Source organism: Sminthopsis crassicaudata, chromosome 1 (genome assembly GCF_048593235.1).
Source record: "Sminthopsis crassicaudata isolate SCR6 chromosome 1, ASM4859323v1, whole genome shotgun sequence".
In the NCBI taxonomy this organism is placed as follows: Eukaryota; Metazoa; Chordata; class Mammalia; order Dasyuromorphia; family Dasyuridae; genus Sminthopsis; species Sminthopsis crassicaudata.
The window spans coordinates 574,719,359-574,746,532 of record NC_133617.1 but is presented as its reverse complement, the minus strand read 5'-3'; the positions used below and the strand labels follow the sequence as shown (position 1 = coordinate 574,746,532).

General features: G+C 35.4%; 1 protein-coding gene across 3 annotated transcripts; it reads left to right on the top strand.

Annotated features, from left to right (window-relative positions):
- The first annotated feature begins 4,631 nt into the window (after positions 1 to 4,631).
- ZCCHC9 (zinc finger CCHC-type containing 9) lies at positions 4,632 to 18,467 on the top strand. 3 transcript variants are annotated; one of them, XM_074282180.1, is made up of 6 exons: positions 4,632 to 4,787; positions 6,712 to 7,085; positions 13,113 to 13,263; positions 14,396 to 14,488; positions 15,598 to 15,666; positions 17,860 to 18,467. In XM_074282180.1, the coding sequence occupies exons 2-6, from the start codon at positions 6,729 to 6,731 to the stop codon at positions 17,976 to 17,978; spliced, it is 789 nt and encodes a 262-aa protein (XP_074138281.1). In that variant the 5' UTR covers positions 4,632 to 4,787; positions 6,712 to 6,728; the 3' UTR covers positions 17,979 to 18,467. The 3 variants fall into 3 exon arrangements, with proteins under 3 accessions (XP_074138281.1, XP_074138282.1, XP_074138283.1); XM_074282181.1 differs by lacking the exon at positions 4,632 to 4,787 and adding an exon at positions 4,892 to 4,984; XM_074282182.1 differs by lacking the exon at positions 4,632 to 4,787 and adding an exon at positions 5,039 to 5,282.
- Positions 18,468 to 27,174: the final 8,707 nt, after the last annotated feature.

The following is a 27,174-nucleotide window of genomic DNA, read 5'->3' as shown; positions in this document are numbered from 1 at the left end:
TATGAATTTTGGTAATTTTTTCCCTTTTATTGAGCCTAAGTTATCCTCTGCAATATCCATCTAGTTAGATGGATCTTGTTTTACCTTCCGGGGGCAATGAAAATAAATGTAATCTTTTTTTTCCCAAAAGACAGCCTGTCTTATATTTTAAAACAACTGTTCCCCATTCCCTCAAGTCTTCTTTTCTTCTGGCTAAATAACCCTAGTTCTATCAACCATTACCCTATGGAACATAATCTCAATAGTCTGGCAGTCATAAACTTCCATATAGAAGCTCTCCAACTTCTTAACATTCTTCCTAAAACATGAAACTTAGAACTGAATATAATATCCCAGGTATAGTCTGGTCAAAACAGAGCATAGATAGATAGATAGATAGATAGATAGATAGATAGATAGATAGATAGATAGAGATGTATAGATAGATAGATATAGATATATAGATATAGATATATAGATATACACCTAGGAAATATTTCCTGGGTTTGATTCCATTCCACCTCAATAAAGCAAGTCACAAAATTTTTTTTATTTCTCAGTGCATATAAAAGTTATTTATATATATTATATATTTTATTGAATGTGCAATAGTATTATGTCTAAAACAATGTACATACCTTAAATTAAGAAATGTTATTGCTAAAAAATGCTAACCATCATTTTAGCCTTCAGTGACTTGGAGTCTTTTTGATGGTGGAGGGTCTTGCTTAGATGTTGATTGCTGCCTGATCAGAGTGGTAGTTGCAGAAGGCTATAATGGCTGTGACATTTTCTTTTTCTTTCTTTTTATTCAGTATATAGCTATTTTTTGCTGCTCAACAGTACCTTATTTTTCCAATTATACATATATGGTTTTCAAAATTCATTTTTATAAGATTTTGTAGTGATAATTTTTGGGGTGATTTCTTAAAATAAAACAATAATGAAGTTTGCTATATTGATTTTTTCTTCCTTTTCAGCCATCCCTCATTTAAATTCAGTTCACTAGCATTTTATGGTATTACCTCCTTGATGTCATGGTCCTCCTCCAGAACAAACTATTATTTTTACTTGAACACTTAGAAACCATTGTAAGATTATTAATTGGCCTAATTTCAATATTGTTGTTTCTCAGGGAATAAAGAGGCCTGAGGAAAAACTGGAACAGCTGATGATAAATATAGTTTGCAGCTCACCTCGGATATTTTTTACATGAACAGTATTGTTTTGCCATGCTTTCCCCATCTTGTATTTGTAAAGCTGATTTTTTTAAAACCCAAGTATATACCTTTATATTAAATACAATCTTATTAAATTCACTCACTACTCAAGTACATTTAGATGGATTTTTGGATCTTTTCATTTAACCCATTTTGTATCATCTGCGAATTTCATATACATGCCATCTATAACCTCATCAATAAAAATAATAAGCAGCACCAAGCCAAGGAGAGAACCTAGGGACACTCAAGTAGAGATCTCTTTTTAACTGGTGTCACAAGAATAGTTTCTGTTCAGGTCTGATTATTAAAGCAGTTTTGAATGTAGACAACTGTACTATAGTCAAGGGTATGCTGGAGTTAGCTCCAATTGAGTCTAATTGTTAAATTTTCAGTGTGAAAGTTTGTATCTCAGAAATCAGCAAGCATTATAAATCACAGCTTGAATTATCATTTTGTTGATTTCTATACTTAAGAAACTGGTAGAGAAAATATTAATAATGCAGATTAAACAAAAGCATGTTGAACTTTTCATCTCAGAGAACAGGATGATAAATACTTACCAACTCATTCCTGTGCCCCCATAATTTCATCTGATTTACAGAGAGTTAGTCAACAAGCATTGACTAAGTACTCAATAAGTACTTATTATGTTCTAAGAACTATGTTTGGATTACATAAAAAGAAAGAGGAGTTCCTGCCCAGAAGAAGTTTACAATATGTAAAAAAAATAAATATACACAAGATTCATGAACCACTACATAGAATTCCCAATCTCTCTATTTTTGTCCGCCTACATTTTTTATTTCCTTCACAGGTTAATTGTACACTATTTCAAAGTCTGATTCTTTTTGTACAGCAAAATAACTGTTTGGACATGTATAAATATATTGTATTTAACTTATGCTTTAACATATGTAACATGTATTGGTCAACCTGCCATCTGGGGGAAGGGGTGGGGAGAAGAAGGGGAAAAGTTGGAACAAAAGGTTTTGCAATTGTCAATGTTGAAAAATTACCCATGCATAAGTTTTTTGTAAAAATTAATTTAATTAATTAATTTTAAAAGAGAATATATACATATATATAAGAAGGTACCCTTAGAGGGGAGAGTTCTAATAGTGGGGCAACCAGGAAAGACCTGCAAAAAAGGTGTTTAAGCTGAGTTTTAAAAGACAACTCTCCACTTTCCATCTGAAGTTCTGCTTTGGTTTGAACTGGAAGGAACTTGATTCCCCTCTCTTCTCTCTATTCTTTCCACCTTCCTTATTTTATAAGCTCCTTGGGGAAAGGAAGCCCTCTCAAACTACTAGTCCTTTTTCAAGACTCCAGCTCTCAGAGTTGTGGTTGCAGCTACAAGACTGCAACACTCCTTGTGCAGCTACATATTAAAATGTAATGGGGAAGGTTCCCCTATTGGGAATAATGTTTGTTCTGAGTTTCACGTAAAGGCTTTGTCATGTTAGAAGACAATCCTATTACTGTTTAGGGATTTTTAATCATTGATGGATTTTCAACTTTTATTAAATACTTTTTTCTGCAAAAAATATTTAACAAAAACATAAAATACAATACCACTATGGCCACTAGGTGGTGCAGTGGATCAAGCCCAGGATCCAGAATCAGGAAAACCAGAATTCAAATCCAGCTTCAGACATTTCCTAACTGTGTGACCCTGGGCAATACTTTAACCCTATTTGCCTCAGTTTCCTTATCTGTAAAATGAGCTGGAGAATGAAAGGGCAACTGTTCCAGTGTCATGTCAAGATAACCTCAAATGGAGTCACAGAGAATTAGACATGACTAAAATTACTGAATAACAATATACAAAACAGATAATTTTTTCTCTTATTTTTTTCTGGTTATACATGTATATTCACTTTTTAAATACACATTTCTTTATGAATAATGTGAGAAGAGAAAAATCAGAACAAAAGGGAAAAACCACAAGAGAGAAAAGCAAAACAGAAAAAAGAAGTGAACATGTGTCGAGTTACATTCAATCTCCATAGTTCTCCTACTGGATGCAGATGGCATTTTCTATCCAAAACTTATTGAGATTGCCTTGGATCTGCTCCTGCAGATGTTGAAGCCATAGTTATGGAAGACCCACTTGCACTGAAGTCCTTGGCACTTTCAAGTAGTTCGATATCAGAAAGCAGTATAATTTTATCAGGGTAAATGACATAAAGCATTAGCATCTCTTTATTCTGCACTTACAGGGGTTCTCAAACTATGGCCCTCCGCTGAGGACATTTATGCGGCCTGCTGGGTTATGGCAAATGGGCTGAGGGGCAGAGACAGAGTGTGAGGTTTTGTTTTTACTGTAGTCTGGCCCTCCCACAGTCTGAGGGACAGTGAACTGGTCCCTATTTAAAAAGTTTGAGGACCACTTCGAAAGGACTATAGGACTTTTCCGCTCCTTCCTTGAGTTGTCTTCCCCAATAGAGTTTCTTGAGGGCAGAGGCCATCTTACTTTTCTCTTTGTATCCCCAGAGTTTGGTAAGATGCTTTGCATTAAGTAAGCACTTTTAGTCCTTCTTTTCTTCCTTCCCCTTCCTTCCCCCATTCCTTTCTCCCTCTTTCTTTCCTCCCTTCTTCCCCTTCCTTCCTTCCTCTCTTCCTTTCCCCCTTCCTTGTAGCCACACCCCCCAGTACCTAGCATATTAGTTGTTCAAAGCTATTTCTAGAGGCAACTCTAGGTTGCAGGCACAGGGCGGATTCTGGAGGGACGGACTGGAAGCCTATGAAGAAGGGTCGGAGCAGGGCCGCTGACAGGGGCCTGCTTAGACCCTTTCTCTTTCCAAACACTAAACCAGGGAAACCTCCACCTCAAGGCTCAGCACGGCCTCCGGAAAAGCACCTTTAGCTCTCCGGAAGTCTTCAAAGAAGGTCTTTAAAAGCGTGAGACGGATTATTTTAAAAGGTAAATTAAAGTTTCAAAGGTAATGGTAATTTAGAAGGGCTAACCTATTATAAAAAGATAACAGGGCAATTGAAATAATTATCAAATTAAAAAAAAAATTCCGAGTTTCGTTTTCCCCCAGACTTTGAGAATGGTTTGTTTCCTTTCCAACATTTGAGCACTGCTTTTAACCTTGTATATTTAGAGAAAAAATATGAGGACCACAGGCCAATCTTCTTAAAAAAAAATAAAAAAATTTTAAAAAAAGGTTATTTTCAACAAGCACTGGCTGATTATCAATCAATGGGCATTTATTATGCGCTTTTTGTGTATCAGGCACCAGCTCAGCACCAGGGATTTGGAGAGCACCCGGTCCTCCAGCTGGTCTGATGTTTGTACACGTGGTCACGTACTTGGGCGGGGGTGGGATGGGGCGGGAAAGCCGCATGCGCGGGGCGGAGCTCCAACTTAAAGCTCCCCCCCCAACCACGGCGCCAGGCTCTAAGCGTGGCGCGAGGTAACTCTAGGGGGCAGTAGCCACCGGAAGTGACCTGCGGGGCTGTTTGGAGTTTGGATTTCCTCTTCCGGGTGTCTAGTGGGCGCTCTCCGGTGTCACTTTTTCGTGCTCACTAGCTGTAGTACTGGGACCTTGCTACGGGGGAGGCACGTTCGGGTTGTTGCAGGTGAGGAGGGTCCGCGCGCGTCCCGGAGGGGCGGGGTGAAAGCCGAGGAAACTCGAGGCTCTGTAGTCACCCCACCACTGCCCGCCTCCATCCCCGTGGCCTCCTATTTCCCATAGGCCCCTGCGAGGAGGCCTGAGGCCCTTGAGCTCCGCCCCCCTGGGGCAGGCTGGGGAGGCTCTGGGACTAATCCCATGGAGGTCCGGGCTGGGGCTAATCAGGCGGAGGGAGGGGTTTTGGCCTTTTTTATGGGGTTCCCCCATCCCGGGAATGGGTGGGCAGGAGGATAGGGCCTTTTCCTCGGTTTTCTCCTTGTGTTAGATGTTAGCCTTTGTCCAAATGCCACCCAAGGACCCTTCGGACTCGAGCCCTGCCCCCCGTTTGCTCCTGCCTTCGCGGCCCTAGAACCCGTCCGTGCGGTTCTGCCGACCGCATCCCGCTGAGTTCGTGGGGTCATCGACTCAGGGCCGGAAAGGCCCTCCTATCCCTTTATTTTAGGTAAAGCAACTTAATACAACTCAGTGATAGGTGGGATTTGAACCCATGGAATCACAGCCACCCATATAGATAGCCCCCATTACCTTGTCCTTCCATTGCCCCAACCCCCCCTGGTTTTTCTTCTCTGTAAAACGGGGAGTTGAGGGTTGGGTTTCCTTGGCACTGGTGTCTCATCTTGAGTTTAGTTGATTTAAAGCTGTTTTCTATACCAGAGACTCATGATTCAGACCCTGCTTCTACGTTAATTGTCTCGTCCTGGTCCTGGAAAGAAAACGTCAGACCTGGAATTGATACTAGCTCTTGGGTGACCCGAGAGTGCAATGCCTTTAGGCAGAAAATTGGTCGTGTTGCTAAGGAAAAATGCCACTGAGCTTGCTAATAGTCCCTTGCTGCATACTTAATGTAAACCTACTTAGTTCATAAAGTTTTGTTTTGATTGTTTACTTTTAATCTATTTCAGTGGCCATTGTATCTTACACCAAAGCACAAACACCAAAGCCTGTATGATATTGACGTGGCATTTGCTTGTTTCTTCTGACGTTATTTGTCAGTATCATAATTGTTTTTTAGAAGAGGAAGGCTTTCATTGTCTTAGATGGATTTTCCATGCAGATAAATATGTAGATGGATGTGTTTATTACATATATATGTGTGTGTGTGTGTGTGTGTGTGTGTGTGTGTGTGTGTGTGTGTGTGTGTGTGTGTGTGTGTGTGTGTGTGTGTGTGGATATACAATTATGTATGTATTTATGTACATATATGTACGTCATAAGTCTTATAGGGATATGAATCCCTATGATTGTATGAATTGTTGATTAACTGGTGGTAAGCTTTTGATCTTGAATAAGCAAATTCTTGGATCAACAGGGAGGAGTGATTTGTCAGCAGAGAACAGATGATTTAAGAAAGGTTTTATTTATTCAGATTTATAAATCCACAGGGGAGATTTGCAGTAATGAACTTGAGATTAAAGGACAAGATCTCTGTACATAGTCAAGTCTGCCCTACAAACTAATTCCCCCAAATATCAGATTACAGCAGACAACAAGAAAATGGAAGAAAAACATGTAACTTTCAGACAAGAAGACAAATAGCTAGAAAGGATGACTTACTGGTTACTGTTATGGCTTTTCTTTATTGAAATAATTTGGGATCTTGACTCTGAGCTTGTAATTAAATAGGCTTGTTCCTTATATTGGTATGGTATGTGTCACCTTTTTTTGCTAGTATTGCAAATTTGTACCTATGCATTGCAATACATGTTTTTATCTAAATTAACTCTTTATAAGTAATTTTTTTTTTTTTTAGTAATTATGGCTTTTAATATGTTACTAAAATATTTAAATATTAAGAGCAGGAAACTATATATAATGAAACTGTATAATCTTTAGAACATTTTTTTGTATTGTTTTGTTTTTTAATTGGTAAGGTAACTTGGTTGAAACCATGACCAGGTGGGCACGAACCAACACAACACATAGTAAGAAGGCTTTGAAAGCAACATCATGGGAAGATATGAAGAAGGGCTCTACGGAGAGAGCAACCCAAAATGAGCAAAAGAATAAACACTTTAATTCCAGTGGTCTCTCCCTTAAGAATGATGTACCTCAATCAAAAACCAAAAAGAAAGCATCTTACACCAATCAAGATGTAAATGGGTTCATGGAATATCTAAGACAGAATGGAAAGATGACAGCAGCAGATAGCCTGGGAATAAGAGAAGAAATAGCAACAGCTCTCAAAAAAGATAGTCGCCGAGAAGGAAGAAGGTTGAAAAGACAAAAAATAAAGAGAAACTCACAGGTAGGATCATCTGTGTTTGCTTTCTTTTAGTTCTTACTTATAACTATAACTTGTTCTTATACTATCATAACATTCATATTTTTATATACTTCAATATGTTCGTGGATCCGCTGTCTCATTGGTTTGAATACTCCCTTCACTGATCTAGATCAGTCTATTCTCATCTGCTACAATTCTTGTTTCTTCGCTAGAATATCATGTTTGCTAGCACTTTATCTAATGTTACTATATATTAGATTTATATACTACTATTTCTCTAGAGTTCAAAGTGCAACTTATAGAATACTTGTACAATTTAAGATAACAAATGCTTGTAAAGAATAGTTTCTGAATTGTTTGGAAAGATTGTATTCCCACTAGCAGAATTCCTTTTCAAATTGTGATGTTGAAGAGGAGGACTGTTTCTCTTTTCACTTGAAACATGTAGGGGAGGGGGGGGGGGCAGCTAGGTGGTGCAGTGGATAGAGCACCAGCCCTGAATTCAGGATGACCTGAGTTCAAATGTGGTCTCAGACACTTAACACTTCCTAGCTGTGTGACCCTGGGCAAGTCACTTAACCCCAGCTTCAGGGGGAAAAAAAAAATCAGAAACATGTACCAGGAAGCAGCTTAGTCTTGTGGAGCATAAATGCCAACTCTGCAATTCCCTTTTCTTATGTTTTGTCAAACTGCTTTCAAGCAAAATGGTATTTCTTTTTCATCATGGCTTCTTTAAACAGTACTAATACTTTAGATCTTTCTTACAGCAAAGTGTTATATGCTACGTTATATGTAAGAGTATGACACCTAATAAGTTTGACACTTCATGCAGGCATAATTCCTGAATTTTTTATTATGAACTTTTTATTAACAGTTATGCTTTAAAATCCTATTATACAAATGAGAAAACTAAGGCACCATAAAAATGTCATACTAATTATTGCAAAGTTGGCATTACAACTCTATAGACATCTATTGTCTTCACTGTATATTCATTTGAAAGCCTTATTCTGCATTATGTTGGGGGCTTTTTTAATATAATTTTCCTCAACTACATGTAAAGACAATTTTCAACATAACATTTATTTTTGAAATTTTGACCTCCAAAATTTCCTTCCCTTGAGATAGTAAGCATATTAAAAAAAAACAACACAGGATTCCTCTTCACCCCTCCAAAAAAACACCCTTGAAAAAAATAAAACACAAAAAAGTATGCTTTAATCTGCATTCAGACTCCCCATCAGTTCTTTCTCTGGATCTACATTATTCTTCGGGAATGCTGCTAGTGGTGACCTATTGATTTTTAGAGAACTTGAGCATATCTGATACATCATACATAAAATGTACAAATGATATTTTTTCTGGCTTCTTGGTTTGTAAGTACTTATCACATAGACTTGGATGCAGACATCATATTAAGACTAGATTTATGCCATTTATTAAATATGCTATTGTTGTTCTGTTTTCTAAAGGTTATATCCAGGCATCTTGAATTAGCATATTAGTCAGGGTAATTAAGAGTTTGAGAGTCCATTATTGTAATGTTGGTTAAAATCTCTTCAACTGTGATAATCAACTAGGATGCTCTTTTCAACAATGAGGTAATTCAAGGCAAGTCCAATAGACTTGTGATGGACAGAGCCATCCGCATGAAAAAAGAGAACTATGGAACCTGACTGGATCAAAGCATAGCATTTTCACTTTTTTTTTTTGGGGGGGGGGGTATTTCTTTGCTTTTTTTTTTTCCTCATTTTTTTCTTTCTTTTATATTTTTGATCCAATTTTTTCTTGTGCAGCATGATGGCTATGGAAATTCATTTATAAGAACTGCACACATATCTAACCTATATTGAATTGCTTGATGTCTATGGGAGGGAGAGAGAACAACTTGGAACACAAGGTTTTGCAAAGTGAATGTTGAAAACTATCTTTGCATGTATTTGGTAAAATAAAAAGCTATTAAAATTGGGGGGAGGATCTCTTCAGCTTCTGAGCTCTGGTTTCTTCAACTAAAATTAAGAGGATGGGTCTTAGGAGATCATTCAAATCACTACTAAAATTTTAGGGTTCCATGATGTTAGGAAGTTTCTTCTGTTATGTATTTAGAGATGACATCTAAGAAACTATTTCCCAAATAAGCATATTTGAGTAGAGGATTATAAGCATTTCTATTATAATTTGTTGTTGTCCAGTCATTTCAGTTTCATCTGACTTTTCGTGATCCCATTTAGGATTTTCTTATTAAAGATACTGGAGTAATTTTCCATTTCTTTTTTCAGCTCATTTTACAGTTGAGGAGATTAAAGCAAATAAGGGTAAATGACTTGTCCAAGGTCCCATAAGTAGTTACTGAGATTTAAATTTAGGAAGATGAGTCTTCCTGACTCCAGGCCAGCACTCTGTCCCCATGCCACCTAACTGCCCTCTTTTATAATTAGGGTAAATAAAACACATTATTTTTCAAATCTAATACATACTGCATTTTAAAATGTTTCTATAAAAAGGGATGTATAGTTTTAAATAGTTTGAGTATATCATAACATAAGCATTAGAACTTAACATTACATTAAACTTAAAATAGTATGTTTATATAACCTTTTATAAATAGTGCAACTACTCTTGTCAACTATGCCTATTAATAGTATTCTTAGTATTTCATAACAGGGTCAGTATTTCTATACTATAGAACATAGGTCTGTAAACTGCAGCTTGTAGACTGAATCCTACCAGCTGCCTGTATTTATTTGACATAGGCTTTTACATTTTAAATAAAATTTCACAGAATTTAAAAATGTAAAATTCATTCTTAGTTCAAATTAGTACAAAAACAGGCACAGAGCGTGATTTGGCCAATGGGTGGTAGTATGCTGATCCTTGCTATAGAAGATTCTTTTCTAACATTAAGTTATGATAAATTTTAATGCTGAGAATGAAGCCATTCAAGAAATTCATGTTTGCTGATGAAGTTTTAAAGGTCATGTCATCTAAGCACCTATATTCATCAAGAATCAGAATATATTGAAATGACAATCTAGCTTTAAGCAGCAGCCACTTCTTTTGCAGTTGTACAAAGGATTTTTTTCCACAGTGAACTAATTCATTCTAAATTGAGAAGTCATTGGGGAACTAAAAAGTAAGAAAACTCATCTTTTCCAGTTTGAATAAACAGGAAGAAGAAAATGAACATTGAATTAACTACATAATTCAGGGCAAATTTTTATGTTCCTTTTTTGCATTTCATTAAATTTTTATTTTGGATTAGACCCCCTGATTTCATTAATATGGCCAACTTGTAGTGAATTAAGTATCTGAGAGTCCATTATTATAATTTTAGTTAGAATCTTTTTAGCTGTGATGACTGGTACACTTAGCTCATGGGACACTAAAAAGTTAAGGAGCAGGGTTATATAGCCAGCATGTGTCAAAGTGAGGACTTAAACACAATTACTCAATAAACATATGTTAGGTATCTGCCATGTGCCAGGCACAGTGCTAAGCATTGAGGAATTTTTAAAAAGGGCAAAAATCTAATGGAGAAATTTTGATTGATTCTTAATGATCAAGGTCTTCTTGATTCCAAGATTGCCTCTATGTCCACTATGCCACTTGGCCTTTATTTTGCTTACATTTCATATTTAGGTCTAAAATAATTTCAAATTCATATGCTAACTTTGTGATTTTGTTTGTTGTTGAGGACTGAATGATATGGAGATAGCAGGGTTCAGTGAAGAAAATACTGAACTTAACTATGGGATTTGAATTTAGATGTCCAGTTCTATTATTTATAATTTCTATTATTTGTAACTTTAGGCAAATCAGTTAATCTTTCTGGGTCTCATTTACTTCTACTGTGAAATGAGGGAGTTGGACTCATTGTTCCTTCCTGCTCTAAAGCATCAATCCCATGAATAAGTAAATAAACCCAGTTGTTGTTTTTGTTCTTGTGAGTATAAGGGGGGGGGGGGGTGTTTCCTTTCTATGTTACATTGGAGAATATTTACCTTCCAAGAAAGTCATTCCATTTTCTGAGTTATAAGATTAATTTTACGAAATATAAAAATAAAACACTATTTTAAAATGTATTACATTTTCTAAAAATGAAAAGCTGCGTCTCTTTCTGAATTGTGATGAGCATATATTAAGGTTACATCATACTATCATAATATGCTTTAAGGAAAAACATGATTAAATTAAGTCTTCTTGACTAGTAATTTGAATCATAATTCAGTTTGATTTGATTTAAATCAAATCCATCCTAGTTAGATGAAAGTTGCAAATGTTGTGAATGCAGATTTTTAAAGCTGATATATATGTTCTACAGTGAATTCAGATTTCTTAACACCATGTCTACTACTGTATAATCTCTTTGTTTTACTGACTACCACTTTTTGCAGGACCTTTTGTATCCTGCACAGGGCACTTTGAAGATTAAAATTTTAAGAACCTTTTTTAAAGGAGTATTATGGCTATTTCGATCTATAATAGTAGCTTTAGAAAGCTTTGCAAATCTTTATTTAATATCATTTGATGTTATTCCTATAGCACTATAGTGAAGTAGATTGTACAAATATTATTATTAAGTAGTATTATCTATAGATGAGGAAACTGAGTCTTTAAGAGGGTGAATGAGTTATCTAAGATTATGTCACTGGCAAGTGGTAGCATCAGTCTTCAAACCCAGTGTTCTAAGAACAAGTCAAGTGGTGTTCCAGTATACTGTGTTGCTTATTTTATCAAGTTATTTATGAAAAAGGAATTAGATAGTAAATTACAAATGAGAATGGACATTTTTTTTTTTAAATCAATGACAACACAGAATGTGCCATTTGGCAAAGTTAGGTTTTTTTGGGGGGGGGTTGTTTTAAACTTTTTTTTGTTACATTTTGAGTTCCAAGTTGTCCCCTTCACTTCCTTCCAATCTCACATTCAAGAAGGCCAACATTTGTTATAGATATATGTAAAGGGCTAGAACTGAGCAAATGCACTTGAATAATGGAGCACATAAGACTAATTGCCAATTGGACAATTCTCTATTGGCACATGTTTGAAGGATGACCCTCCCCAACTATTCTGTGCTGGCTCCATTGGTGGGACAAAGAAGGGGAAGTGATTTGTGTGGGTGGAGTAGGAGGAGGAAATTGAGGCATTCTCCTGGTGCTGGAGGGAGAGGAAGGAGGTATGGAGATTACTAGATCTAATCCCCTGACAGCGACCCCCAAAAGACCAAGAATAAAGATTTTTGGTGATCCTGACCCCGGCTGATTTCTGGAAAGACAGAGTTCCAGCAGATATATATGTGGAACTATACAGTATATGCATCCATTTATTAGTTCTTTGGAAATAAGTAACATTTTCTTCCATAAGGCCTTTATACTTGATTATACTTTATATTTTATTTCTAAAAATAATTTAGTTATTCCCAATTATTATTTGAACAATATTGTTATCATATATCTTTCTAAAGTCTTCTAAAACCAGACTGTTCATCGTTTCTTTTTAAAATAAATATAATGTTCTATTACATGCAATAAATTACATGTAATAACATGTAAAAACAATATTTAATGTTTTTTTTGTTCCATATTCTGCCTCTCCCTCTTATTCCCCCCATTGCAAATGTAAATCAATTATATTATACTGAGCACCCAGTGCAAAATGTATTTCCTGTGTCATGTTGTGAAAGAACACAGATAAAAATATCAAGAAAAAATAAAGAAAAAGTATGCTTTGATCTGCATTCAGACTCCATCAGTTCTTTTTCTGATGGTGGATAGTATTTTTCAACATAAGGCCTTCAAAATTGTCTTGGATTCTTATATTGCTAAGAATAGTTAAGTTTACAGCTGATCATTATACAGTATTGCTATCATTGTGTAGAAGGCTTTTTCACTTGCATTACTTCATGTAAGTCTTTTCAGGTTTTTCTGAGAGTATTTTCCTCATCAGTAGCAGAATTTGCTCATTTCTTAAAGTACATTACTATACCTTCAGGTAATACTGATTTTGATTTTAACAATTTAAAATTTTAACATGTCTTCACTTTCCCAGGTTTGTTATCATTGCAGAAAGCCAGGCCATGGTATTGCAGATTGCCCTGCTGTCCTTGAGAGTCAAGATATGGGCACTGGAATCTGTTACCGATGTGGGTCCACTGAACATGAAATAACCAAATGCAAAGCCAAAGTAGACCCAGCTATGGGTATGTCTTTTCATTTTTCCCCCTCCAAAAAAAAAAAAAAAAAAAAAAAAAAAAAAACAGTGCCAGGCAAGGTGATACATGGCTATAATTACTGCTACTAGGGGAGGCTGAGGCTAATGGATCATTTGCATTCCATCATTCTGAGCTGCAATAAGATTTAAAATTGATCAACTGGCCATAGAAAGTCCAAGACTAATATGATGAACCTTTTGTAGGAGGCAGCCAGTATACTACTTGGGGAGCCCAGATCAGAAATGAAGTTAACCAAAGCAGATAGAGAAATCAAGTCTTCGTGCTAATCTGCAGTAGGATTAGACGTATGAGTGAGAATTATATTTTTAGCCTAAGAGAAATAAAGAGTGTCTTACAAATTGGGTGGGTGGTAGGGAGTGAAATTGTTTTCATACTGGTTTTTTGATGACCAAGATTTAATTCTTGCCTTGTACTTTGAAAATATAATTATTATTTACTCAGCATGGTGATGCATACTTGTAGTCCCTGTTCTCAGGGAGGATAACACTGGTGGATCATTTGAACTTAGGAATTTCTGAATGTCGGATGTTCACACCAAGTCCTTCATGCAAGTTCTGTACCAATATGATGAGCTTCCAGGACAAAGGTGTGCAATCAGGCTGTGTGGGGAGAAGCAAACTAGAGCAGGACAGTGTTCCTATGCTGATTAGTAGTGGCATCAGGTTCTTGAATAACCCCTGAATTTCCAGTCTGGGTGACAGAGAGTGTACCCATTTCCCCATTTTCCCAAAGTAATTATTCAGGAAAAATCAGACTAATATGCCAAATAAGTCACACATTTTTGGATCTGGCCAATATAGGAATTTCTCCTTAACTATGTTTGCTTGTTATAACTATTTCTCCCTCCCCCCCTTTTTTTTCCATTCAGGATGGGGAGGTGAGAGGAAGAAAAAAATAAACCCTTGATAATTTTTCTTAAAAATTTAAATATAATTATTTTTGAGCATGATTATTTAATAATTTTGTTCTGTATATTTTAAATGAACCAAACACTGCTGAAATAATTTTGTTTCCATGAAGAATGCCTTTAAGTAATGCTAGATTATCAGTAGTGTGCATTTATGAATATAAATAAGTAAAAAAATATTTACCTTTACAGGAGAATTTCCTTTTGCCAAATGTTTCATTTGTGGAGAGATGGGACATCTATCTAGATCTTGTCCTGATAATCCTAAAGGACTTTATGCTGAAGGTGAGAATTATTTTTGGACATGAAATAGGACGAACGTTGATAAAAAGTTAGAATATAACTTTCCTTTTGAATAGAAAATTTTAGTGGTTTGTAAACCCTTGGAAAATCAGTTCTTTTCTGTAACACACACACATACACACACACACACACACACACACACGAAAATGGTAACTTTCCTACATATTTTAATTCTTTACAAAGCAACCAGAGCATGTAGTTAGACTTTTTTTGGTGTATTAAGTATCTTGTGAAAAATGTGTGAAGTACAATCACTTTTTAACATTACAAGAATTTGATTTATCAGTGTTTTTATCAGTGGTTTTTGTAAATGTTAATATATTTTATTTAAATGGCTTTGGAATTGACTCATTCATACTTTAATTACTCATGATTAAATCACCTCACCACATCTTTCAACAATTGAGATGATTAATGCTTTACTCTCATGGTTATTCATCCATAAAATAAAATACCTCTTCCTTTACTCTTTGGGTTCTACTTGGTCTTTCTACAAACCAAGAATTGAATATTCCTTGATTTTTATCTTTTCTTCCACAATTTCTAATCAAAAGGGAAATTGGTTATGTATAAATATAGGGTTCTTCATCCCTTCCTATAAAAATCCAGATTTCTAAAGGCTTCACAGAAGATCTCAGAAAACAATTAATGAAACATAAATCCCCATTCAGGTCAGAGGACAGGGGACTACCAGAACAGAACATTATAGTCATTGTTAGATATAGTTAAAAGTTAAGGCAATTTTTGCTAAATTGTTTTTCTTTCTCACTTGGAAATGTTTAAGGTATATGGGGGAGAAGGGTGGTTGAAATAATCAGTATAAACACAAAGCAATAATTTTATTTATATGTGTGTATTTGTAATGTACACATTAAGTGTTGTACATATACACATACAGTAAATATACACACAATGTAAGCATACAACTTAAAGATATCTCTTGTGATACAATCAACTTGTGAGGTAGATCGGGGTATCTATTTTCTGTGAGTATCATAAAACAAATTTTGACAATACTTTGTATGGTTAATATACTCTATTAATACCTAGTTAGAGGTAAGGTGGTTTGAACTTTTTTGTACCTTCAACAGGTGGTGGTTGCAGAATTTGTGGTTCTGTGGAACATTTTAAGAAAGATTGTCCTGAAAATCAGAATTCAGGTGAGATCTTATTTCAAGTTCTCTGTTTTCTTTGGTGTTCTGTGTTATTGTTAGCTGCCATTCTAGAGACAATTGGAATTTAAAGAACGCCATAATTTCCCATAAGCATGTTTTACTCCTTTACTAATAAATCTAAACTCTTGAATCTTCTATTACCATAGTTGTTATTGTTGTATGTGTATATTAGTGCCTATTGAATTAACCAATCAATAAATTAGCTCTTTTCTACTACCTAAATTGGGGCAGAGGGATTGTAACTAAGTAAACAGAATTGAATTGAGCTTTTTCTGAAAAAAACTTTATCTTGAAATATGAAAGAAAGTGTAAAGTTTTATGTTATAAACATGAGTTTCCCCTTGACTCATCTCATAGTTTTTTTCAGTAATTGAGGTGTTTAGCAAAAGTCTATTGAGGATTAAAAATTTAGGACTAGAGGGAGCACACTGACACACACACAGTCAGAGCAAAGGGTTCTCTGGTTAATATTTAACTTTAAAATATATATATATATAATTCAGAAGGTATTATAAGATCTCTGCCAGTTTATAAATGACTCGGATTACAAATGAACCATCTTTTGCTGTATATGCTAGCCTTGCTGATGGCCACAAGTAATTTCTCATAGATTTTCAGTTTTCTTCATACTAATTTTGACATTAATTGGTTACATGGAATTAGGGGTAACTGGTCTGAAAGTTACAAACTACTTGATTATGAATGTCAATGGAGAGTCAAGATCATTGAAATTCTTCCTGTAGAAATAAAATCTTTATTTTAGCAAGTAATTTTCTCTGCCTTTTTTCATAGCTTAAAAGGTTGACAGATTGATTAGCATGGCTGGTTGTCAGGTCTTTATTTGGTCATCCTTTGGTAGAGTTAATAAAATAAACCAAAAAAAGACCTCAAATAATATACTGAAAAAAAGAACAAGTTGAGGTCCCTGCCTAATTATGTGATAAATTAAACAATTATTAAATCTTAAATAGTCTGCTGTTCCTTGTACTTATGGATCATAAAGAACTAAACTTTGCAAGAATCTATAAGGAAGGTAAATTTTTTCATTAAACTTATTCACAGTCACCTAAAATTTTAAATCCCTGGAGCTACTTAAGACAAGGAATTGATCCTTAAGAAAAAAATTTAGAGGAAAAAAATACAAGAGTAAAAACTAAATCCCCAAGTTTCCCAAGTTTGAGGTATTCTAGGTAAATCTGGAAGCAGAGACTTTAGGTAAATAGTTTTAAGTGCAGAAATAGTGAGAATATTCTTTAAATGCTTATGATATTAACCTTTGTTATCTGGCCAATAGTTGTTTTACTAATTACAAGACTGGTCATTGTTGGTCATAAAAGCCAATAAGTGCCAGCTGAGGCAAAACTTTTATAAAATTCACAGGAGACTTCCCATAGAGTGTTTATATAGAATAGAAAGTTCCTAATGCTGTTTATGAAAGTAAGCAGGTCAGTATCATCATAGCCTACGTATCCTTTCTGTGGTTAAAATGTAGTTTTTGGTTCCATCCACTCCCCTTTCTTCAAGAGATTGTGGAAACCCCAAATATTAAACAAAAGACTTGGTGGTTTTAAAAATCTTAAATGATAATATTACCTCAATATGTATGTTGGCCCCTTACACTCCCCCCCAACTCCCAAAATTTAATTTTCACATCCTAGAAACCTCTTCACAGTTGAGTCTGAAGGAAAGTGAGGCTCTACTACATCTTCAGCCATGAGATTAAAATGATGAAGTGGAAGTGAATTCTCCCTCCTGGGAGGATCACCACTTCCAGAATGACAGGAATGACAAGCAGATGGTGTATAATTTCACAGGTGGAATCTTGTACATTTAAAACTGAGGCTTCATAAGCCTTGCTGTTTACAGACTCTTGGAATTCATTGACTCACTAATGATGAACTCTGGGAAAGAAAGAAAGAGCCTTCTCATCAATTTATGCAATGCAAAGTAGTTCCTGCATTTCCCTAATTGGGAAGAGAAATTGCCTGTGGTACTTTGAAATCAAGAGATATAATCAATTACAAAAATGCACACTTTCCTTTAGCAATGGAGATTTCCCTACTTATGATTATTCTTGTCAAAGCCAGTTACTTTACTAAGTCTGTGAAGTTCCCAATAGCTATCTTCATTGTTCTTTTTTTTTTTTCCTTGAATTCTCTTTTTTAACTTCTTTTACAGATAACATGGTCACAGTTGGTCGTTGGACAGAGGGGATGAGTGCAGATCATGAAGAAATTTTGGAAGCTCCCATACCACAAAAACAAAAAAAATTAGTAGCCAAGGTTGTTAACTTTTGATAGCAGGGAGATGATATCTAATAATGTTAATACAGTTTGAATGTTGCCAAAATTCCTTTTATGGAGTTTTAACTATCAAATGCTTGTTTTTGACTATTTCATGGTGGTGGCAGTCCTCTTTAGCACTCAAAACTCCATAAAAGGAATTTTGGCAACTTGGTGGACTGCTTCCACCATGAAATAGTCAAAAACAAGCATTTGATGCTTAAAACGGAAGTTTTGAGGGAAACCTACCTCTTAACAAAACAGCACTTGCAAAGTATAATGATACCAATTGGTATAAATCTTGTTTTCTTAAAAATGACTTTGAATAGATAAAAAGACCTTCATGTGGAGGTGAGCTTTTTTTATTTTTGTAAAAGTTACATCTCTTTGCAATTTATTTGAATACAATGATATTTTAAGAGCTGAAATTTTTCTAGAGCCTTAAATTTTATTTTGTTTTTGAATATTTAATAAAATTAACTTTACCTTTTGCTTGTCATGGTACTTGTTGCCTTAAAACTTCATTCCTGACTCTCTTCATCTGGTTGCCTATGACTTTGGAAACAGAATCCTTCACAAAAATGGAAATTGGTCTCTTTCTTTTGGAAAGAAGAAGGGAATATTGGACTCATTCCAATTTTGGTTTGCTCAGAGGCACAGAATTATAATTAACTTAAACAAAACTTAAGTCTACCAGCACCTGTGCCCCTTGCTTCTTGTCCTTGATTTTGGTGAGAGAAATTCTAGCAAAGGACCAGATGGACAGTTTTTGTTGCATGGAGCAAATGGAGCCTTAAACTCAGCCTCGTGATCATGTATTTAGATGAGTCAGGGTGAGCTGGAAGCAGCGCCATAATGGAGTTAGAACACTAATCAGGGAGACATTAGATCCTTTGTTTTATTTGATGAATACATGCATACTTAATACATACATTTTACAAGACATAACTCTGCTATTGTACTGTATAATGGAGTGACTCGGGTGTATTGTGTATTTCATTTGAGATTTTTTACCTGATTGGATACATTTATAACTAAAGGAAACAGCTGTGATTAGTTACTGCAGCTTTGCTAGCAAAATATTTACCAAATAAGAAAAGAGATACTTTTCACTGTTGTCATGTCTGAGGAACTGAACAATGTTGGTATTTTTTTTTAAACAGGCTTCACTGTTTTTTTCTGGAATGAAATGAAAACACGAGGACAGCAAATATAATTCATTATCTAGAGGCTTAAAGAATTGGATATACCTTTAAAAAAAAAAAAAAAAGTATATTCTGATCCAGCTGAACTGAGCAGCAGCCACTTTGGGAAGTGAACATTCAAAATTTGCTTTACCTGTCATGGAAGGGACAGACTATTCCTGTGTCACTTGAAACACTTATATTTAGCTGCCCCTCCAGTCCCTATACTCTTGTTCAGTTTTCAGAGCAAAATCTTTTCCTTTCTGGAGCCCCTTCCTCTGCATTTAAAGTTAATCGTGACCATTGTAAAATAATCAAGATTATTTTGCAAATGTCAAATATTGAATATCTGTTTTTTTTTTAAATGGCTCTTTTTAGGAATTCTGACAGGTCCTGCCTGAGTAATTTGTATCTCTTGAAAGGAGCTGTGGTTGAATGATAAAAGACTCACTGTCTCTCCAGTGCCAAGTGTGCTTAACCCAGGCCTCCTGAAGAAAAGGGCAAAGCATTAGTATTTGGTTTTTACTTGTAGTGAAAGATTCAATTCAGCTATAAGAATTTCATTCAATGTGTTGATTTGAATGTGGTAGATAGTCACAGAATCTTAGCTTTAGAATGAAAATAATTCAGAATTAAGTGTCTTATACATACCATACACTATTCAGCATGAGGGGAAATACAAGTGATTAAATACTGTTATTGTTCCTCATTTTTGGTGTGTCTTACAGTTTATAAGACTATATATGTCTGTTTTTGTTTGTTTTTGCTGAGGCAGTTGGAGTTAAATGACTTGCCCAGTCATATCTAGGATGTGTTGTCTGAGACTAGATTTGAACTTGGTCCTCCTGACTTCAGGGCTGGTGTTCTATCCACTGTGCCACCTAGCTGCCCCTATATAACTTTATAAGACAATTAAACATCATTATAGCTCAACCCCCTTATTTTCCAGATGAAGAAACTGAACCCTAGAGAGTGTGACTTAAATATCAGCTCACATTTTTGGAACTCTTTAATACCTTTCCTCCCCATGTGTTGCATTGACTTGCCCACTTCATGGCAGAGTCAGGACTAAAGCCAGGTCCTTCCTTCAAGTTCTAATAATACCCCTACTCAAATATCTGATTTTTGTTGTACTTGTTGCTAGTATAAGCACTATTTCTGCTGACACAGATCATAATCTCCTTTGCCTTAGGCTGTTCCTAAAGCCTGAAGAAAGTTCATTTCTATGCTAGTTCTCCACTGGTGACTGATGATCAGTCACTTGACACATGAACTCAATGTCTATCCTCTAAGAACTAACCTTTCTGGCTTGTAGAATGTGCCAAATCTGGGTCTTTGCTGGCTTAGCCTTGGAGAATTGAGGGGTGTCAAGAAAGGACTTGAGTGGAAGCCTACCTCACTACTTCAGTAGAAAATACCTGTGCCCATTCTTTGCAGATGATATGATGGTATACTTAGAGAACCCCAGAGATTTTAATAAAAAGTTATTAGAAATAATTCACAACTTTAGCAAAGTTGCTGGATACAAGATAAATCCACATAAATCCTCAGCATTTTTATACATCACCAACAAAATGCAACAGCAAGAAATACAAAAAGAAATTCCATTCAAAACAACTGTCAAGAGTATAAAATATTTGGGAATCCATCTACCAAAGAAAAGTCAGGAATTATATGAGCAATATTATAAAACACTTGCCACAAAAATAAAGTCAGATTTAAATAATTGGAAAGGCATTAATTGCTCTTGGATAGGCCAAGTGAATATAATAAAGATGACAATACTCCCCAATCTAATCTATTTATTTAGTGCTATACCAACCAGATTCCCAAGAAACTATTTTAATGACCTAGAAAAAAATAACAATTCATATGGAAGAATAAGAGGTCGAGAATTTCAAGGGAACTAATGAAAAAAAACTCAGAGGAAGGTGGTCTAAGTGTACCTGATCTAAAGCTATATTACATAGCAGCAGTCACCAAAACCATTTGGTATTGGCTAAGAAATAGACCGGTAGATCAGTGGAACAGATTAGATACAAAGGACAAAAAAGGGTACATCTATAGCAATCTAATCTTTGACAAACCCAAAGATACCAACATTAGGGATAAAAATTCATTATGTGGAAAAAACTGTTGGGAAAACTGGAAATTAGTATGGCAGAGACTAGGCATGGACCCACATTTAACACCACATACTAAGATAAGATCAAAATGGGTCTAAGATTTAGGCATAAAGATAAAAATCATAAATAAATTGGGGGAACATGGGATGGTTTACCTCTCAGACTTGTGGAGGAGGAAGGAGTTTGTGTCCAAGGGAGAACTAGAGATCATTATTGATCACAAAATAGAAGGTTTTGATTACATCAAATTAAAAAGCTTTTGTACAAACAAAACTAATGCAAACAAGATTAGAAGAGAAGTAACAAATTGGGAAAATATTTTTACAGTTAAAGGTTCTGATAAAAGCCTCATTTCCAAAATATATAGAGAACTGACTCTATAAGAAATCAAACCATTCTCCAATTGATAAATGGTCAAAGGATATGAACAATTTTCAGATGACAAAATTGAAACTATTTCCACTCACATGAAAGTGTTCCAAATCACTACTGATCAGAGAAATGCAAATTAAGACAACTCTGAGATATCACTACACACCTGTCAGATTGGCTAAGATGACAGGAATAAATAATAATGAATGTTGGAGGGGATGTGGGAAAACTGGGACACTGATGCATTGTTGGTGGAGTTGCGAAAGAATCCAACCATTCTGGAGAGCAATTTGGAATTATGCCCAAAAAGTTATCAAACTGTGCATACCCTTTGACCCAGCAGTTCTACTACTGGGCTTATATCCCAAAGAAATACTAAAGAGCAGAAAGAGACCTGTATGTGCCAAAATGTTTGTAGCAGCCCTTTTCATAGTGGCTAGAAACTGGAAAATGAATGGATGTCCATCAATTGGAGAATGGTCGGGTAAATTATGGTATATGAATGTTATGGAATATTATTGCTCTGTAAGAAATGACCAGCAGGAGGAATACAGAGAGGCCTGGAGAGACTTACATCAACTGATGCTGAGTGAAACGAGCAGAACCAGGAGATCACTATACACTTCAACAACAATACTGTATGAAGACATATTCTGATGGAAGTGGAAATCTTCAACATAAAGAAAATCCAATTCACCAGTTGATCAATGATGGACAGAAACAACTACACCCAGAGAAGGAACACTGGGAATTGAATGTAAACTGTTTGCACTACTGTCTTTCTACCCAGGTTACTTATACCTTCGGAATCCAATTTTACTATGCAACAAGAAAATTGAATTTACACACTTATATTGTATCTAGGTTATACTGTAACACATGTAAAATGTATGGGATTGCCTGTCATCTAGAGGAAGGAGTAGAGGGAGGGAGGAAGGGGAAAACTTGGAAAAATGAATACAAGGAATAATGTTGTAAAAAAAAAAAAATTACTCATGCATATGTACTGTCAAAAAGAATTATAATTATAAAATTAATTTAAAAAAAGAAAGAAAATACCTGTGCCCTCCAAAATCCTCTGTGCCATTCCAAATGCTAAGATTGGTATATTACTTAAATATAATATTCAAGTGCTTAAAATAAGCACATTTCTCTTTTTAGTTCTTAAAATGAACAGGGGTTACCTGAAGGACTAAGGTGAATGAGCAAGGTCTGGGCAAGAAATTGAAAGGGGTTCACATTTTTGTGGCACTTTAAAAATACTCATTTTACTCTCACATTTCCATGCCCTGGTAGAAGATATGTAATACCCTTATTTTACACATTAGGAGGCAGACATGATGAGTTTCCTGAGGTCTCACAGCTAGTAAGTGACAGGGCAAAGTTGAATCATGGTCTTCTGTTTCCAAACTCAGTACTTATATCCAGTTTGATAGCAAAGCTAGTAGGAAACAATAAGGATTGTGTTCCTTTTATTCCTATACTTACACTTAAGGAATGGTCTAGGATTGCTAATACTAATGAGTATCTAAAAAATGGAGAGCAAATAAGTTTTTTTCTAAGAAGAGAGAGAGAGCTGCTATAAAGCTACTCCTTGGTCCTTTCCCCTAAGTATGTGGTCTCCCTCCTTAGAATCAAGCAATCAACATTAAGCAGCTACTAGGTTCCAGGCATTGCCCTAAGCTGGAGGGATACAAAAAAGAGGTAAAAGACAGCTCCTGCCAGTAAGCAGTTTACAATTTGGCTAATTTAGAAAAGGAAAATGTAAAATGTCAGATGCAATATGGGAAAACTAGTGGAGTAGGAGCACTAATCTATTCTAGATTTGGAACTATGCCCAAAGGACTACAAAACTGCATGCCCCTTGATCCAGCAATACCATCACTAGGTCTGTAACCCACAGAGATATTTTTTTTTAATATAAGAGGACTTATATGTACAAAAATTCCTTTTGTGGTAGCAGAGGATTGAAAATTGAGTGGTTGATTATCAATTGAGGACTGGCTGATGAGTGTATGATTATGATAGCATACTATAAGAAATGAGAAAGATGATTTTAAAAAAATTAGAAAGACTGAACTGATGCACAATGAAGTGAGCAGAAACCAGAAACTTGTGTACAATAACAGCTATCTTGTATGTTGATCTACTGTGAATGTCTTAGTGAAATAGAGTTCCAAGCCATTTCTGAGTTTTGAAAGAATTAATGGGAATGTGAATTCAGATAGAAGCATACTTAGTTTTCTTTTCCTTTTTTTCCCATTTTCTTTCACAATATTGCTAATGTGGAAATTAGATTTTTATGACTACACTATGTAGTTATATATTACACCAAATTGTTTGCTTTCTCAGTGATAACTCAGAACTTCAAAAAATAAATATTAAAATTTTTTTCCATGTAATTGAAACAAATTTTAAAAGTGGTTTTAAAAAATCTTACAATCTACTGGGGGAGATAACATACAAACATATATACAAAGCAATCTAGACATAGAATAAATAGGCAGTTTTTGCCAGAAGAAAGGCTTCCTATAAAGTTGGTATTTTAGTTGAGACTTAAAGGAAACCAGAAAGATCAGTAAGTAAAGTGGAAGAGGAAGAACTTTCTAAGTATGGGGCACAGCCAGAGAAAATGCCCAGAGCTAAGAAATAGAGTCTCTTATTTATGGAACAGCCAGGAGGTCAGTGTCACTAGATTAAAGAGTACCAGTCAATGTAATGCATAAGAAGACCTAAAAGGTGGGAGGGGGCTAGGTTATAAAGGGCTTTAACCTCCAAACAGAGCATTTTGTATTTGATAGCCATTGGAGTTTATCGAGTTAGTGGAGTGATGTGGTGACATAGGAAAACCACTTTGGCAGGTAAATGGAGAGTGCATTGGAAGGGGAAAGATGAGGTGAACTTCCCAGCAGCCTGTAGCAGTAGTCCTGGTGTGAGGTGAGAAGAGCTGGCCCCAATGAAAGGTGGGTCAGAGAAGGGGGAGTATTTGGGAGATAATGCAAAGGTGAAATGGACAGGCGCTGGAAACAGTTTGAAGTTTGCTTTAGAATGTGTAACTCCATGGCCTAGAACTCTTAATGCTTAATAGTCTTATTCGTGCATTCCTTGGCAAAGGATAATGAAAGCTAGGCTGGTAATTGGGTGCTAAAGGAAAATCAAAATGGAAGAAGGCTGTTGTTGTTGTTGAAGTGTCCCATCTTGTGGCCTTAGGGCTTAATGTGCATACATAGTTACTCAATTTGACAAGTTACCAACCATCTGCTCTGTGTACTTGGGAAGATAAATATGAAAAGTCTTACTCCCTGCCATTATGGAGCTTGCAATCTAATAGTGGAAAGAAGAAATCTATGGGATCTTTTTCTGGTAAGATGGATCCATATTATGGGGAAGGGATGAATGTGATGACATTTTCTTTTTTTTTTCCTTTTTTTTTTTTTTTTTTTTTTTTTTTGATGACTTTATTTTAGGGAGAATAGGGATCAGCAAATTAAAAGCTTTGTTTCTGCTTTCAAAACTTGTTCCTTCTATGTGCTAGTTAGCATAGCAGTCCCTGAACTTCCTACCAAAATCTGCTGTTCTATTTATTACCTTTCAACTCTATAAATGGTCAATTTCAAGTTTCAAAAGCTATTATAGTATTAATCATTTTTTCTACTCAAAAACTTTACCTTGTAGCTATGCTTTTTTAAATACACAGGTGTACATATGTATTGTATAATTCCAGGAATATATACCAGTAAGGTTTTCCAAATTTATTTAAAAGTTTATAATGATTCTGACTCCTGGATGATGATCTATGGAAAGATATTTATAAGTGAAAGAACAGAAGAGAAAAGGGTTGAGAGGATCCAAGAAGAAGGGATGCCAGGAACTCTAGAGAAATTAAGAAGCATGGAGACCAAAAATAAAAGGCCTTCAAGATTTAACCATTAAAGAGATCATTGGTAATTTTTGGAGAGAGCTGTTTCAGTTGAATGAGACCAGAGAGAAACAATGAGAATCATTAATAAAACCATATGAATATGGCTATAGACATCAAGGAATATATGAATACATTGAATTATCGCTTTGGTCAAAAGTCATTAAATGCATGTAAAAATATAAACCATATTCATTTATCTACCATAGTTGGGGAGACATAACACAGTTGAGAATCAGATTTTTTTGAAATCATAATTTTCATCCCTGTTTGCATTGCAAAGTAAGGTAGTAGACAAAAGGCACTAACCAGATCATTGGTACTAGCACAAGCAGGTATTAGGGAACAACGTCCAGGAGACACAGAAAACATACATTAAGAATACCAGGCCATAGCAATGTAGTCCATTTGACCAAGAGTAGAGGAATTTGGTGTCCAGAACACCAGAAAGTTTGGTTGCTTTAAGAACTAAAAAGAAATACTAAAAATGGCATGCCTCATGCAAAAAGTTTTTAATGTCAGGTTAGCAAAGTCCCTAATAATTTGGATAGACATTAAATCAAGGACTCCTGCTGTCTAAAATCTAAAAAGTAATAACCTGTAACTTCAGGACTTACAACTGCCCTTTTGAGTTTCATTTCGGCCCACTGATGGGCAGCTAAGCTGCCAACTGAGCTGCATTGTTTGCTCAAGAATTTGGACTTTGGGGTGGAGGTGGCAGAGATTTTAAGCATGCACCCATGAAAAGAACATGTGAAAGTTGGAGCTGTTGTTGAATTATACCATGACTATGACTTACTAAATTTTAATAATACTGTTTTAAGACCATATGAAACAAGGCATCTTGAGCACATTTAAAATGGCTCCTTCAGCTGTCACTGTCACTTGTCTCTGCTGGGCTTCTTTAAAACTTAAGTGACTAAAGTTACTACTATAATTATAAGCCCAAGAACCCTAAAAGAAAGGTGCTTTGTTCTAATTTTCAACTAAATCCTAAATTAGGCAGCTTACGTCAAAGGTTTAATAAACTCTAATGATGTTAAAAAATGAGACTCAGTGTTAAGTCCTTCCTGACCCTTTCTGAGAAGGATTCAGTTGTATGTATAAACATAAAGCCTTTTAGAAAGAATAAAAAAGTAGTTTTCACTATTTGGGGCCAGAAAGAAAACTAGAAAGAATTCTTTCAGTCTGGGATATGAGGAACTTAGGATCAGAATGGCTGGAAGGATTCTGATTTGGCCTCAAAATCACAAAGAAGGAGCCATCCTTTGTTGTTAAGGACTATATTAAAGGCTAGAATTGACAGCATCTTTACATCTGAGAAATATCAAGCTGAACTCACACTGTACAACTAACCAAACTTTTACAGTCTTAAAAAGGCTTCAGAAGGTGCAAACCCAAACACCATATTGTTGTTAAGGGCAAGCAGACAGTATTTGGAAATCTCAGTTGTATGGGCCATCTGACAGTATGAGAGGGCTAAAAAAAAAATACTGCAATATAAATTTGTGGTCTAACTGCCCTTATATTGCTAAGCTTACATTTTTCCCTATTATCAAAAAGCAATCTAAAAAGCCATTGAGATTTTTTGGGAAAAAAATTTTCAGTTA

Coding starts and splice junctions, on each gene's coding strand:
- ZCCHC9 (XM_074282180.1), top strand. CDS start 6,729: ATGACCAGGTGGGCACGAACCAACACAACACATAGTAAGAAGGCTTTG. Junction 14,489..15,597: donor TAAAGGACTTTATGCTGAAG/GTGAGAATTATT, acceptor TACCTTCAACAG/GTGGTGGTTGCAGAATTTGT. Junction 15,667..17,859: donor TCCTGAAAATCAGAATTCAG/GTGAGATCTTAT, acceptor CTTCTTTTACAG/ATAACATGGTCACAGTTGGT.